The 14861-nt window shown below is 43.0% G+C and overlaps 2 protein-coding genes across 4 annotated transcripts in view; one reads left to right on the top strand and one right to left on the bottom strand.

The window, feature by feature from the left end:
* Nucleotides 1–837: 837 nt before the first annotated feature.
* Nucleotides 838–11358, bottom strand: CMC4 (C-X9-C motif containing 4). 2 transcript variants are annotated; one of them, XM_088465955.1, is made up of 4 exons: nt 11281–11358; nt 5615–5682; nt 5384–5526; nt 838–1352 (listed from the first exon to the last, which is right to left on the bottom strand). In XM_088465955.1, the coding sequence occupies exons 2-4, from the start codon at nt 5673–5675 to the stop codon at nt 1329–1331; spliced, it is 228 nt and encodes a 75-aa protein (XP_088322081.1). In that variant the 5' UTR covers nt 5676–5682; nt 11281–11358; the 3' UTR covers nt 838–1328. The 2 variants fall into 2 exon arrangements, with proteins under 2 accessions (XP_088322081.1, XP_088322072.1); XM_088465946.1 differs by lacking the exon at nt 838–1352 and having other exon boundaries at nt 5175–5526.
* A 184-nt stretch (nt 11359–11542) lies between these two features.
* BRCC3 (BRCA1/BRCA2-containing complex subunit 3) overlaps nt 11543–14861 on the top strand; it is a 28659-nt gene continuing 25340 nt past the window's right edge. Inside the window, exon 1 of one of the 2 annotated variants that reach the window (XM_088467006.1) lies at nt 11543–11700. In XM_088467006.1, the coding sequence (XP_088323132.1) occupies nt 11596–11700 (105 nt within the window). In that variant the 5' untranslated portion in view covers nt 11543–11595. The remainder of the gene's footprint in view (nt 11701–14861) is intronic. The other variant, XM_088466996.1, reaches the window with a different exon arrangement.

Raw genomic sequence — 14861 nt, 5'->3', positions numbered from 1 at the left:
AGATCCTTCAATTCATTAAGTCAGTAATATGTAATCTGTAAAGCCCCAATCTATGGAAAACTTTCTTTAGAGAATAAAAATATTAGGACTTAACACTCTTACTGCAACTTCAGTGAGCCATAAATAAATGTTGACTACAATTTCTGAGTTAAATTTAAACCTGGGCTCTGTTCTAGGGTGCATTTGAAGTTAAAAATCAAACACAGGACAGCAAGCCCTGCAATTGCACTGAAATATAGAGCAGTGTTGGTTTAACTTCAATATGGGTTTAATTATAACCCATCTGCCATGGACAGTCATTTAATTCCATAGTGTTTTCCTAAATTAAACTGCTTACACACTAATACTTCATTTTAATTGCAACATTAAAGTGAACTCTTCCAACCAGTACACCTGCAAGTAGCTGTCATTTATCGTCCCCCTGGCGCTTCCTCCAAATTCCTTGACAACTTTGCTTCCTGGCTCCCTCACTTTCCTCAGACCTTCCCTCCATTATCCTAGGTGACTTCAATATTCCAATTGATATCCCCACTGAATCCTCTGCTTCCAAACTCCTTACCCTAACATCTTCATTGGTCTCTCCCAATGGACCTCCTCACCCATTCAAATCCCCAATGTCTCTTCACCACCCTCAGCTCCTATCCAAAATGCTTGGGACCAGGGGTATTTTGGATAATGGAATATTCCATATTTTGGAATAATTGCATAACATAATGAAATATCTTGGGAATAGGACCCAAATATACACACAGAATGCATTTATGTGTTATATACACCTTATACACACAGCCTGCAGGTAATTTTATACAATATATTCTTTCATTTTGTGGTTCAAATAAAGTTTGTGTACAGAAATGAAATTCATTTATGTTTCATATACACCTTATACACACAGCCTGAAGGTAATTATAAAATATTTATAATAAACTTTGCCTTAGACAAAGTTTGTGTACATTGAATCATCAAAAATCAAAGGTTTCATTATCTCAGTCATGCCAAAATTATTCCTTATTTCTGAATATTTGGATATGGGAGACTCAACCTGTACTAGAAAATAAAATAATTTCCAAATAATTTGCATTCTTTTTATAAATGTGTGGAATAAACTCTTTTGTACTCATTTTACCCTTGATTTCCACATATTATCCCAAACTCCATTACAGTCCAGGTTTTAAGGTTATCTATGCTTGAGTCCAGATGGTTAAATCAAATTGACGGAGGTGTTAATTAAGTCACCTGTGCTCAAGCATGGATATCCTTAAAACCTGGACTGTAATGGTGGAGTTTATACAAAATATCCTTATCACTTCCAGTTCTTTGCTTTCTCTTCATTGAGTGTAAGTTTCCATCATCTGCAGGAGGAGGACAAGACAGTATGTTATATTCCACATTTAGGGCAGGGCACTGGAAGAAAATGGACACCTCCCTCTCTCTAACCCCTGTTTCACCAGTTTGTTTTATACCAGTATCATACATAGGATGTTAGGCATATTATTTGAAATACCTTTATCTGATCATAACACCCTTTAATACTTTATTCCATTTTTCTACTCATCTGATTTGCACACTTTTACATTTAATCAATATATTATTTTTAATGTTTGTACTATTATGCATTTTTTTATATTTCCATCTATTTATATACTTCTAAAAACCTGCACTTTGGTGAATATACCCCTTATAGTTCATTTTCCACTATACTCTTTCATCCGTATACTATTTACTCATCTTCTTTTTACTCATTTACCCTTTAATTATCCATGTCACTGCCTCTTGTCACCATAATAGCACACTAAACTATATAAGACATCTACCAATCTGTTTAAATATCCATTGATTTGTTTTTGTAACTCAAGGTAGCTAACATCATCTGTCTTCTTTTTTCACCACCTATCAATGAACCATGTTGTCCAGAGCAGGCCCGCCAAGAGCCGCGGCGGGCCCGGGTAACGGGGGCGTGGCGGCCACACCCCCTTTGGGAAAAAAAAATATTTTCAGTGCCGCGAAGCGGCGTGTTGGCGATGGGGTGCTCTGAGCCTCCTCAGACCGATGCAAAGCCAGTGGGGGCGCGATCAGTGTGATCGCTCCCCCCCACAGGCATAGGAGACTGCTGTGGCTGTTGCTCACCAGCCACGAGCAGTCTCCCACTGCAGCTCAGAACACGCCGTGTGCTGTGCTGCTGTGAGGGAGGGGGTGGGGCGTTGGGCCCGGGCAATTTGTCCCCGCCCCCCCCTCTCGGCGCCCCTGGTCCTGAGACAACTGACTCTGGACATCCATATCTTCAACACAGTTATGAATGTCTAAGCCTTACTATGGGCTGCGTTATCCTGGCAGTTCTCTAATCTGAATGCTCATGATGCCAATGAGCAGAGCCGGTCTCCATGTTACATTCTCAGGAAGCAGAACAAGACAAACATTCATGGACCTTGTGGTATTTTGAAGATCTTTACCCCTTTTTCTAGCGCAACCTAGAGTTTTGGAACACTCCTAAGGCAACCTAGAGTTTTGGAACACTCCTAAGGCAGTACTCAAACCCGGCCCTCAGAACCCCAAACAGTTCACGTTTTCTAGGTCATCCAGCAGCTGCACAGGTGTATTCATTACTCAGTGACACATTTAAAAAGAGCCACATGTGGAGGTGAGGAGACCTGATAAGCTTGTACTGTTTGGGGTCCTGAGGACCGAGTTGTGTCCTACAGCATTGAATTCTTTACTTTCATGATTTCTCTGTCAGATGTGGGCTCTATTGAACTGGGAGCTTTGAAGCTAGAAGGTCTGCTAAAAAAAAAAAAAATCTATTTGCCATTGCTACAGTAGTTGTATGGTTAGGCCGGCATTTGTCACTGCCTGGAAAGCAAAGATTTCTTATAAGTGGGTGGAATGCACAGAAGGTTTGAAGTAGAGTATGACCATGGAGAAGCTAATGCTGCTAGATTTTTGTACTCTTGATGTGTCACATTGGGATGTAGTTGAGATCCCTACACCAGTCAGAATCCTGGCACCAGCACCCCGATGGTAAGTAGTGGGGTTAGAGGGAAGGTTAGGCACTAGGGAGTGAGGGTTAGGTTTAGGCAGCGGGAGGGGATAGGGTTAGGATACTTAACAACAGGTGTTAGTCATGAGCGCCGGCATCCTGTACCCAACCCATCACCTTATTTAGAGGATGCAACATAGGACTCTGCCAGAATAGCAATGACAGCAGATGCCAGTATGGTGTTGGCTTACACTATCCCATGGTTTCTGCAATCCTTGGACATAAAGGACAATCACACACCTTTCTTGGAGGACAATAATGATGATGAAGCATTTCCTTAATTTTTGCCTACCAGGTGGCCACTTTTAATTTTGGTCCTTTTCTTTTGGCCAGTGTTATGGCCAACTGATCTTCACCAGAGTATTTATTGATGAAGGACCAATTAGGTCAGAAACGCGGTAAGCTGTGGCTCGTATTGAGGTGGACCCTAGGTGACCAGAGGGACGTGATTGCTGTATGCCTGAGACTACAGGGATATCCGGAACCCCTGTCTACCCAACAACTTGGCTACTGGAAATCACTGACCGTTGTTGTGTGCCACTGATGGGTTTTACCAATACGCTTTATATCTTCTATGTTTGTAAGTGCTACTTTATATTAAACATCCAGTTTTAAAAGGATTACTGCATTATTTTTTTTCTGTTTGTGTTTTTTCCCCAACTGATAATGCTATAAGCATAAAGGAAGGGGGAGACACTTTTTTTCAGATCCAAGAGGGATACGTAAAGAATTTCAACAAAGATCCAAACTTACGTCTGGATCTGTACAAATATAGATAATACAGATATTGGTGATTATCCTTATTTGAGTGCTTTGGCACAGGTGACGCATGCACCACTGATTTTTCTGTGAATATGTCTATTAGGCAGCGCAGTTACACTGGTGTAAATATCTTTCTCTGAGTGTCTGCTACTACCAATTCTTGGGGAGAGAGCACTGCAAGGTTGCATGATTCTTATGGGGTACATCCACTAGCAGACTGTACTATATTGTAATCGTATCACAGACTGTGCTGTGCCTACAGTGAACGATCAGTCGTTCAGTGTAGGCTTCCTCCCTCATCCCCGAACATGGCCAATCTGTCGTTATCGGCAGATTGACCAGCATCTTCGGATGATGATAGAGGTCAAAAATGACCAGCGAGAACGCTCAACGCTGGTCGTTTTCGATATTTTCATGGCAGATTTGCGAACAATTGAACTATAACGATATCGTTCAATCGCTCATCTTAATCGGGTAGTGGATTTAGGGGTATATTTACTATAGTGAGCGTTTTCTTAAGTGGAGATGTTGCCCATGGCAACCAATCAGATTCTAGCTATTATCTTCTATAAGGTGTTAAGGGGCACATCCACTTGGTGACTAGTGCAGGACTGAACATATCGTTCAGTCATTCATTAAACTGTGCAGTGCCCACACTGAATGATATATTGCTCACTGCGGGCACCCTTCTTCATCCCTGAACATGGTCAATCTGTCGTTGACCGGCATGTTCAGGCGACGATTGATGTCAGAAACCACCAGCGGGAGCGCACATCGCTCAACATTTTAGTGCTCGATTAATGAGCAATTGAACGATATCGTTATCGTTCAATCGCTCATTAATATCGCCTAGTGGATGTGCGCCTTTAGTTAAATGTTAAGTAGAATCTGATTGGTTGCTATAGGCAACATCTCCACTTCTAAAAACTCTCACTTTAGTAAATTTACCCCTTATGGTAAAGATCCCTTTTCACATCTTAAATAATTGAGGGCCTGTTCCTGAGTCACATATAAAGCGGTCTCAATTCTGGATGGCTACAGTGATTCTAAGTACTACCCACCCCCAGCCCTCTGGCCGCGAGTGCAGCCTTCAACACTACCCTACTCCATGCTTGGTGCAGTAGATCAACTGTAAATGACGTGCACACTCACTGAAAACCCCTTCAACATGTGTATGACCTTGTATGTGCGCACACAATACTGGAGCGAAAACACACAAAATACATAGCATGTCCTACTCTGCATCAGTCCTAAACAAAGATTCAATATGCTTTTGGAAAATCTAAATATACTACTAGTCTAGTAAAAATATTTGGCTATAAACTGTGTGACCTATGCAGAGATTGATGGATTATAAGAATTATTCACTAAAATTAAGTAAGTTTTGTTACATTTATCTATACATACATATAATCACACAATAAAATGTATAAAGTGCATTGTTGGACTTTATAGAGAACATACTTGGATTTGTTTGGAGTCCTATCGTATTTTATAAGTCACTGTCACAACCTGCAGGTTCCAGTCCTAGCTGGACAGCTCTAGATGTCAAAGAAGTAGGTTTTGTTTAGATGAATGCACACTGACCCCTTGGTTTTCAGGTTCTTCCTTAGTCCCTTGCTGCTTATTGAAGCCAGAGCAGCAGACGGAGTTCTGGTTTACCAACTTAGAACAGCAGACATGCATTGCTTGGAACTCGTTCTCACATCTGCTCTCCATGTAATTGTTCACTGTGAATGCAGAACACAAGTTAGACAATTTGCTGAATCGTTAGGGAAATGCCTGATCCACCAACTCGCACTGCTTATGGGAGCTCACCTTGCAGGCACTTCTGGATTGCACATGCTGCTTTCTGGCAGGGATCCTTTTTCCGAGACATCAGCGCCCTGGTATAGTGAGGTGGTTTTTTAGAGAGAGACCTCAATATAAATGATTTCCAAAGTTAACTGGCCAATAAAAAGAAACCTAAAAAAAAGGCTAATCCACACATTATAAAATTAATAAAAAAATTAATAAATATATCAGGCCTGATTCGAAGGTGCACACTAACTGCACGCAATGCCGATATTTACACAGTTGGCCGATGTTGGGAGTACTGCGCATGCATCCCGATGGCTTCCGCTGGGGGTGGCTTGGCAGATGCAGGTGTCTCACTGACAGTGGCTACATCTAAAGACGCAGAAGCGCAGACACAGGACGCCATGTTAAAATGGAGAAATTGCACCTGCCATATGGCTGGTGCAAGCTTCGATGGTGCAGAGGTGATGCATCTAAAAAAGCACTGAGATGGATTAGCGCCACAGCCAGTGGGCGTCTCAGTAGGAAGATCATCGGTTGCGGAATTATCATAAAGACGCGACAAAGGGTTGTACAAAAGTACCACTACCTAAACAGTATGTGGATGAATAAGAGTTGTGCACAATATGGCTGCATCTGTGGCCACTTCGCTTGCTTGGAAATAAATACGGATTTCTGGCTGAAATCAGAGTTGGGCGCATTTATGCCACCGCGTTGCCCCTACACATCCATTTGTATGTGCCCCTATATCCGCGCATGTGCATCAGCCTGTCCTGGGTGCAGGTGATCCATCTGAAGTCAGCTGGATCTCCGTGTACGCTCGCCTGTAAATAGCGCAAAATTCTGTCTAAACGCCATGGAACACTTATCCAACATGTGCAGTTGCTGACAATAATGGGATCTGTCGTGCATGTGACTCTGAACCAGGCCCTATAATATGTATGACAAATGTTCATTCAAATATTATATAATATCAAAAATTTTAATCACTGAATATTCTTTCATAAGGACAAAGCATTTAAGCATCGATATAAAGAACACAAAAATAACATGAAAAATTTAGATAAAACATTAATGAAAAAGTAGAAAAATAGACACGAAAAGTAAAAAATAGACAGAATTATTACATAATACTATACTAGGAGCTGAGTCTCTATTCCACCAGTGGCGGAAGTGTTTAGATGTTTATGTATTTCTCCAAAATTATTTATAATTTTTTAAGGTGCGTACACACGGTACGATATCTATGAACGATAACGATATAATTTAACGATAAATCGCTCATATCGTTAATTTTTATGCAGCTAACGACCAACGATACGCGTTCCCACATGGACGATAACGATATCTATGGTCGTCCGTACATGCAGGCCAACTTGGACGATTTCATCAAGATTTGCCTGTTCAGAGTTGTGGCAGGATGACTTCACTGAAAGATATGTATCATAGATATCTTTCAGTGTGTACCTCCAATATTGTTTGCCCTGCACTACAGAAAGTTCAAGGGAAATCGTTCAGCGATATCGTTGGTTGTGCAGATCGTACCATGTACCACTAATACTCTGGTGGCTAGCCAGCCGCGTTAGTCGGCTGCTGGCCACCGGGAAGAGAGGAGGCGGCCCCGGAGGGGGAATGCACATGGGCCCCCTCCTCTCTAAAGACGCCCCTGCAGGTTGGTGTGGATTGCTATGGCTGGAGGAGAGATTAAGAATATCCCCATGGCTCGTATTACTTGGACTGTAGCTTTGTGGAAGTGGGACTATATAGAGAACTCCCAAGAAAATGATCCTAGGCAATAACCAAGAGCATAGGGCCTGATTCAGACCCACTCGCGAGCGGCTGTCCGCTCGCAAGTGGGTCGATGGTCTGCACTGTGCATGCGCACGACGGAGGGAGCTCCGTCGTGCGCATGCGCGAGACGCGACGAGCGAAGGACTTTCCTTCGCTCGTAGTGTTTGATCAAAGGGGCATGCTGTCGATGTTGATTGACAGCACGCCCCCTTTGGTGGGCGTGCCGGGGGCGTGCCTCCCAGACGGAGGCGTTCCCAAGGGAACGCCTACCGTCAGAAGCCGGCCCCACTGACATCACTAGTGATGTCAGTGGGAGTGATTTTGGCTCTGATAGAGCCAAAATCACTCCTGGCCTTGCGGTTGAGAAACTCAACCGCAGGCTTCTGCTCGCAGTGGCGATGGTCGCGATGGTCAAGACCATCGCGACCATCATCCTGCACGCTCGTATATGCTGTGGGTGGTGACCCACAGCTGTACGAGCAACCAGGAGGACGCTCCATATCTATGGAGATGGGCCCTGATTCAGAGCAAGCGCTCTGGTCAGAGCGTCCGGCTCTGAATCAGGGCCATAGTCTTAGCCAGTCACTTCATCCAGACAGTTACCCACAGTGAGACCCAAGCAGGCTCTTCTGCCCAAGCCATTACTTCACCACCAGCACAGGAGGATCCTTTTGTGGCTCCTACCATTAACCTTAAACCATCACTGATGATTATGACTCGGACAGTCCTATCTGACATTAGGTTTGACTTGGAGAATTTTGAAACGATAAGTTAGGAACTGGGATAAATTCCCGAAAACTGGCTAAACCTAGCCTTTACCTAAAGCTATCCAATTAATGATAGAACCAGCTCCATTAGATGCAGGACACCAGTGTCAGTTTACATGTGGGGCCACGGCAGGCGGCTAACAGATAAAATCAGTATCCAGCAGAGGTCAGGGAAAAATGCTTGCAAACAAGGTCAATAACCAAAAAGGAAAAAAAACTGAAGAATAGTAGTGCTCCATATATGATCTGGTAGTGTGGGAATGCTGCTGCCAGAAAAAGAAGAATGTGCTATTCAACAACACTAATGATAGAATATGTTTGAATCATAATAAAAATTTATTTGGATAGTAAAAAAATGTAATTATTATAAATGGACAATTGCATAATATAGGATATGAAGACCTAAACATTGAACTTTCATTTTGCTCTGTCTGAATACAACAGTTTACTTGCACAAATTTGATCAACACAATCCATTTTGTTTTAGATTTTTTAATGTAATTATATGCATAAATTATGTATTGTCATATGTTTTTCTTATGTACTATTTAGGTCTTCATATCCTATATTATGCAATTGTCCATTTATAATAATTACAGTTTTTTTACTATCCAAATACATTTTTATTATGATTCAAACATATTCTATCATTAGTGTTGCTGAATAGCGCAGCCTATATATTTATTTTTCAGGGTCAATATCCAGGCAATGGTCAAGTTGGCATCAATCCAGTATCCAGGGAAGGGTCCCATCAAAAGGCAGACAGTACCAAGAAGCAGGATTTAGCAACAAACAGCATGGGTGAAACTATCATCGGCTTGAAACAAGGTACCCTGCCATATTAGGAACAGAGGCCCTGATTCAGAGCCGGACGGTCTGACAGAGCGCTCGCTCTGAATCAGCGCCGGGCTTTTTTCTTTATTCAACGGCCTCCTAGCCGCTCGCATAGCTGTGGGTGACCACCCACAGCTATAGCGCGCGGCCAGGAAGGTGGGCGCGATGGTCAAGACCATCGCGACCATCGGGCTTGCGACGAGATCCTTGTGGTACGATCTCGTTGCCGCAAGCCCCAAAGATATTTCGGCTCAAACAGAGCCGAAATCTCTACCACTGATATCACTCGTGATGTCAGTGGGGCCAACACCAGACGGAGGCGTTCACATGGGAACGCCTCCGTTTGGGCAGCCACTCCCACAACCAGCCCCCCAAAGGGGGAGTGCTGTCACTCAACATCGACAGCACGCCCCATTTGGTACGAGACCCGGAGCGACGGAGTGCCCATCGCTATCCGGGTCTCGCACGTGCGCACGACGGAGCCGGCTCCGTCGTGCGCATGCGCTACCATCGACCCGGTTGCGAGCGCTCAGCGCTCACGACCGGGTCTGAATCAGGCCCAGAGATACAATCAGAAGGCCAGAGGAGAGTCAGAGAGACAGAGAGAGACGCTGTACCTATCCAAAGAGGCTACCTGTGTCCCTAAAAAGGATAAAATCTAATATGAGTTCTTGGTTACCCAACAGCTTATATCCTTGCGCTGGATTTGTGTCTGCTAGTCCAACTTGCCAGTAACCAGCTGGCCCAATTATATAACACACTCTAGAAGAGAATCAAGGATAGAACTGCACTGTCGGTGTGTCTATGAATTACAAAAATAATATCGTTTGACCGACAATTTTAAATATTGACCAAGGCTTCTCTCAATTTTTTTTTTTATTTTTAATAAAGATGTATCACATTAACAACACATATTACACTACACACACATATATATAAAACAATAAAAAATGCAATATAGCAATTGTACACATTCTCTAACTAGGGTTAGGCTCCTGTTGGACTGATAATAAAGCAACTTTGTGAGCCTGATGGAAGCAAGAAACAGCTTCTTTTTGTAAGCTAATATTGTCTGATAAAATGACTGTAATCCTGTGTGTTGTGCCTGTGTAATAAAGTTATTTTATTTCACTCACTATTGCTCATTAATTTTGTAGCCACAAGGTGTACCAGACGGAATCGGTATGTAAAGCCGGCGGCTAAACAGCCACTGGATCAAATACCGACAGCGGCAGCCCACCAGGTAGAAATCCCGACAGCTGAAGGTAAGTATCCTAACCTCCCCCCGTTAGTGCCTACACCAAACCGACCCTAAACCTAACCCCCCCTAGTGGTGCCTAACACTAACCCCCTCTTCCCCTACCCTAACCTTCCCAGGGGATGCCTAACCCTAAGTCCCCCGGGGGTCTCTAAACCGAACCCTCCCCCACCCACGGCTAGATGCTGAGACACCCGGCATACCTTCGTTCGGTATGACGGGTGTCGGGATTCCGTAGTGGGGCTAATGATAGGTGTTGGGATTTCGACACCTATCTTTTGTCCCATGTCGGGATATCAGCGGGCGGGATTGCGCCTGCCGGTATCCTGACTGCTTCCCGTACCATACTGGTACATAACGCTGACTACAGTGTCCTCCCAATACTCCATTAAGGTTTACCTGTAGCCCCAACTTTTATTAAACAGTGAGAAGTCTAAAGGTGAGCAGTGACTTGCGGTGAGATAAATGGCTGGGGAGGCACTGGCTAGTATCAGAGCAAGATTTAGATACATATATGAACCCGAGGGTTCATGTGGGCAATATACAAAGGTGCAGCAGTATATAGTGCTGGAAATTTGGTGTGTTTTACTCCACAGTTTTGACTATAAACATGATTAGAATACAAAGAAAATATTTATATTTTCTTTCAATTTTTTCTTATAATTTTTATAGTCAGAACTCTGGAGTATACCTAAGTATGACAGGAAAGGCTCTGCTAACCTGCCTTACCTGACCGCACATCACTGAAGGTGAGGGTAAATTTGTAATACATATATGATACAGATGAGAACAGGTGTTTTCTGTAGTATGTTGAAGACAACATTGCAAAGTTTTATAATAGTGCAAATGAGCACATACCAAATAACTCATGAATGCTCATCTGAAATTGTACTTTCTTGGTGGTCAGTTCTCCCTTTTTATCAGGTGAACATGGTCTCCTTGTAACCAGTGTAGAACAAGAACTCAAACAAATTAGCCATATATATGTACGTATGGCAATACTGTCATGGCATGAACATGTAAGATAAGGCACGTACCCCTGTGCTTGTAAACCTCAATAAGCCTGGATGCAGCAGGCTGATGACGTCAGGGTCCTCCGTGAAAGGGATTTAGACATTATTTACATTACTTGTTTAAAACCATAGTGAATTGTCCCGCTTTTTGGGTGCCTGAATTAGTTAAGTCGCCATTTTATTGAAGATCAAAACTGCTGGTAGTGTACCCAATTGGCCCCAACAAAATGAAGCCGGTAACGGATACAAGTATCTGTAGAAATGTATACTGTATTTTGAAACGCAAATACCGGCACAAGAGCCCGCGTTAGTTGTGTGTGGAAGTGGTGAGGACGGAAGATGGCGGTGCAGGCCGTGCACATAGAAGGAGATGCCTTTCTGGTCTGTGTGGCTCATTCGCTAAGCACTGAGCGGGAGGAGGTCATGGGCTTGTGTATAGGCGAGGTAATCGCAATCACAACGTGTCTTGTATCTCTGTGTTATTCATGTATAGCAGGCGATTGCTTTTCAGTAATAAAGTTCATGGTACTCTATTAGCACGGATTTCCCAGAACTGCCTGTTTTCCAGATTTTCTATTCTTACACTTACTGAGCCATACTAAAAGCCATAATTGTTATGTATTACTTTACTGGTATGTATTGCAGGGAGATTTGCATGTACATATGTACTGTTGAATGAAGGTAGAAACAAGGGTAAAATTCACACCAAAATAAGGAAGGAAATGACATATATCATGGGGCTGCATTACTAATGGGCATGATTCAATCAGTCCCGATCATTGTTCGGGCGCTAATGGATCCCCCAATTAGCTCCGAAGTCCAGCCCAACGCTGGCACTTATCAGGATTTTTTTTTCAGGACCTGATGTGTTCCAAAAAATGATCCCTGAAAAGCACAGTTGTTCCGCCACTGCAATGGCGAAAACACATAGGTTCATGAACTTATCATAGATCCTATGTGTTTTCGGGCGCATTAAACTATTTGTTCGCCCGAAACAAATAGGATAGGGTGAAAAAAAAATGGCTAAAAACATATTATAAAAACAAAAAAATATCAGGGCTAATTGGGTACCGCCCAATGTATTACACTTTCTGTGTTCCATGATAAAAGTCTGATGTCTTTTTGCTAGCGGTTCAGTTTAAACAGACTAATAAACAGTTTCTGGGTCTAGACTCCTTAATGATGAAAACATAATTTTTTAATTTTGAATGTTTAAATGGTGATAACTTAGTCTATCAAAGCAACTTTTGTATTTTAAGATTAATATGGCTTATTTTTTTTTAGTAAACCTATTGGATTAAGTAATTGGCATCTCTTTAGACCCTAGGTCTAATAATCAGCATGTTTTGATGTTTTGGGTGATTTTCAGGGTTTGCCATACAAAAAAAAACTACACAGCGCTGTTCATATGCTCCACTTGCCATGTTATCTTATGACCGTGGAGATTCCGGCGCTCAGAATCCCGACACCGGCATCCTGATCGTCGGAATTCCGAAGGTAAGTAGCGGGGTTTGGGGGAGGGTAAAGCTGGCCACACACTAGACCAACTTACATCCAACCAGCCAACTTGTTGATTGGTTGGAATGAAAATCTGGTAACGTATGGGAGTAAATGATGATCAGCAATTTGCTCCTAAATGCCAGAAAACAGATGAAAATGGTCGTCAGACAAGTTTGTTAAATGTTTGATCTAAACTATTTGTTCAAACAACAGTTTTGGTCCATTTTCCAGCTTTTGGGAGCAAATTGCTGATTGCATTCCTTACCAGATTTTCATTCCAACCAATCAACTAGTTGGCTGGTTGGATGTAAGTTGGTCTAGTGTGTGGCCAGCTTTAGGTTTAGGCACTAGGGGGGGAGGTTAGGGTCAAGCATCGGGGAGAGAGAGTTAGGGGAGGGGGAAGGTTGGAATACCGACAGAATACTGACCGGCAAGTGTCGGTATTCTAACCCTGATGGAATGCCAGCATCGGAATTTTGTCTGCCGAGACCCCTAGCGCTGGCATCCTGCACCTAGTGTTCACTCTAGGTCCGGCAGCAGGCAGGGCGCCGTACCTAGAGCTAGGGTACTATTGCGCACGCCCGAATAGGGGTCGTGGTCAAAGAAAAGGGGGCGTGTCTTTATGACGCGTCCCCTTTTCGTCACTCCTGGGGGCGTGCCCGGCACTTACGGACACGCCGGGCAGCCCCCAAGCACTGCGGTCACAGTGAATGGATGCCAGGCGCATGCGCCCGGCATCCATTCACCGACCGTGACCGCTGCACCACCGTTTTGACCACCCATGGGACACTGTGACCCGTGGGTGGAGACAAAACCCGCAGGATGTCTCAGCAGGGCGCCGCACTGGAGGGCAGGGTGATTTCTGCCCTTCAGAAATAGGGCAGGGCACGGCGCCCCACTAAAACAGCCTAGCGGGAACGCTACTGTACTCATCCCATTATAACCAACACTATAAATAACCTATTTCCTGCGCAACTAGCTGCCAAGAACCCAGTTAGCGTAAGTGTACCCCACTCTAATAACAATATCACAACCACAATACAATACAAGTAACTTAGGTTCGGCGCTCGATGGAATTCTTTCAAAGTCTATTCTATTCCTTGTGGGATATGAAGTATCTCTCTGTATCCAGACAATCTTTACTTGTTTCCCTCAAATCAAAGAGAGAAGGAATTGTAGAATACACCACCAAGAAAAAGAAATATCTTACATCCTAGATTCTTGTTATCAGCTGACATGCCTCCCCCGATATCCTCGTTAATTGCAGCGAATGAAGTATGAAGAAGTTTTATTTGAACAACAATAATGTAGAGTGTTTTTTTATTGTTGTTCAAATAAAACTTCTGTGGTTTCCTGCTATGTTATTTGTATTTCCATGTCCGGAGTTCTTTCGCTGCAATTAACATGGATATCGGGGGAGACATGTCAGTTGATAACAAGAATCTAGGATGTAAGATATTTAATTTTCTTTTTCTTGGTGGTATATTCTAGAAATCCTTCTCTCTTTGATTTGAGGGAAACAAGAAAAGATTGTATGGATACAGAGAGATACTTCATATCCCGCAAGGAATATAATAGACTTTGAAAGAATTTAACTGAGCGCCGAACCTAAGTTATTTGTATTATATTGTGGTTGTGACCCATCCCATAATAACCAGAGATCATTTATTACAGTACAGCTGCATCTTCCAATATTTTGTCAGTAACTGCTGGAAGGAAATTGCTGTTGAAAAATTCTAAAATAGCATTTACTGAGTGTCTGTGGTAACATCTGTACAGTGATTTGTTTATAGCTGTATTTTTTTTTTTTTTTAATGACAATTGTAGAGCTCTGCTTATGCTGGTCATACACTCTACAATTATCTGTCAAATCTGTCTGGTGGGAAGGAAAGTCTGGTCCGTTTTCTAGTGTTTGGGAGCAAATTTCTATTGTCATTTGCTCCCACACATTAACAGGTTTTCATTCCAACCAGCCAGATTGGACAGATATCTGACAGATAATTACATAGTGTATGCCCAGCATTAGTGATACTCCCCTTAGTGGAGGTAAAGGCAGTGTTGCAGGAGTATGTAATCCAGAATGCCATGATTTTCCAACCAGTAAA

This window comes from Taudactylus pleione, unplaced genomic scaffold (genome assembly GCF_031769625.1).
Source record: "Taudactylus pleione unplaced genomic scaffold, aTauple2 ptg000009l, whole genome shotgun sequence".
NCBI classification, from domain to species: Eukaryota; Metazoa; Chordata; class Amphibia; order Anura; family Myobatrachidae; genus Taudactylus; species Taudactylus pleione.
This window is presented reverse-complemented; position numbering and strand designations above follow the sequence as displayed.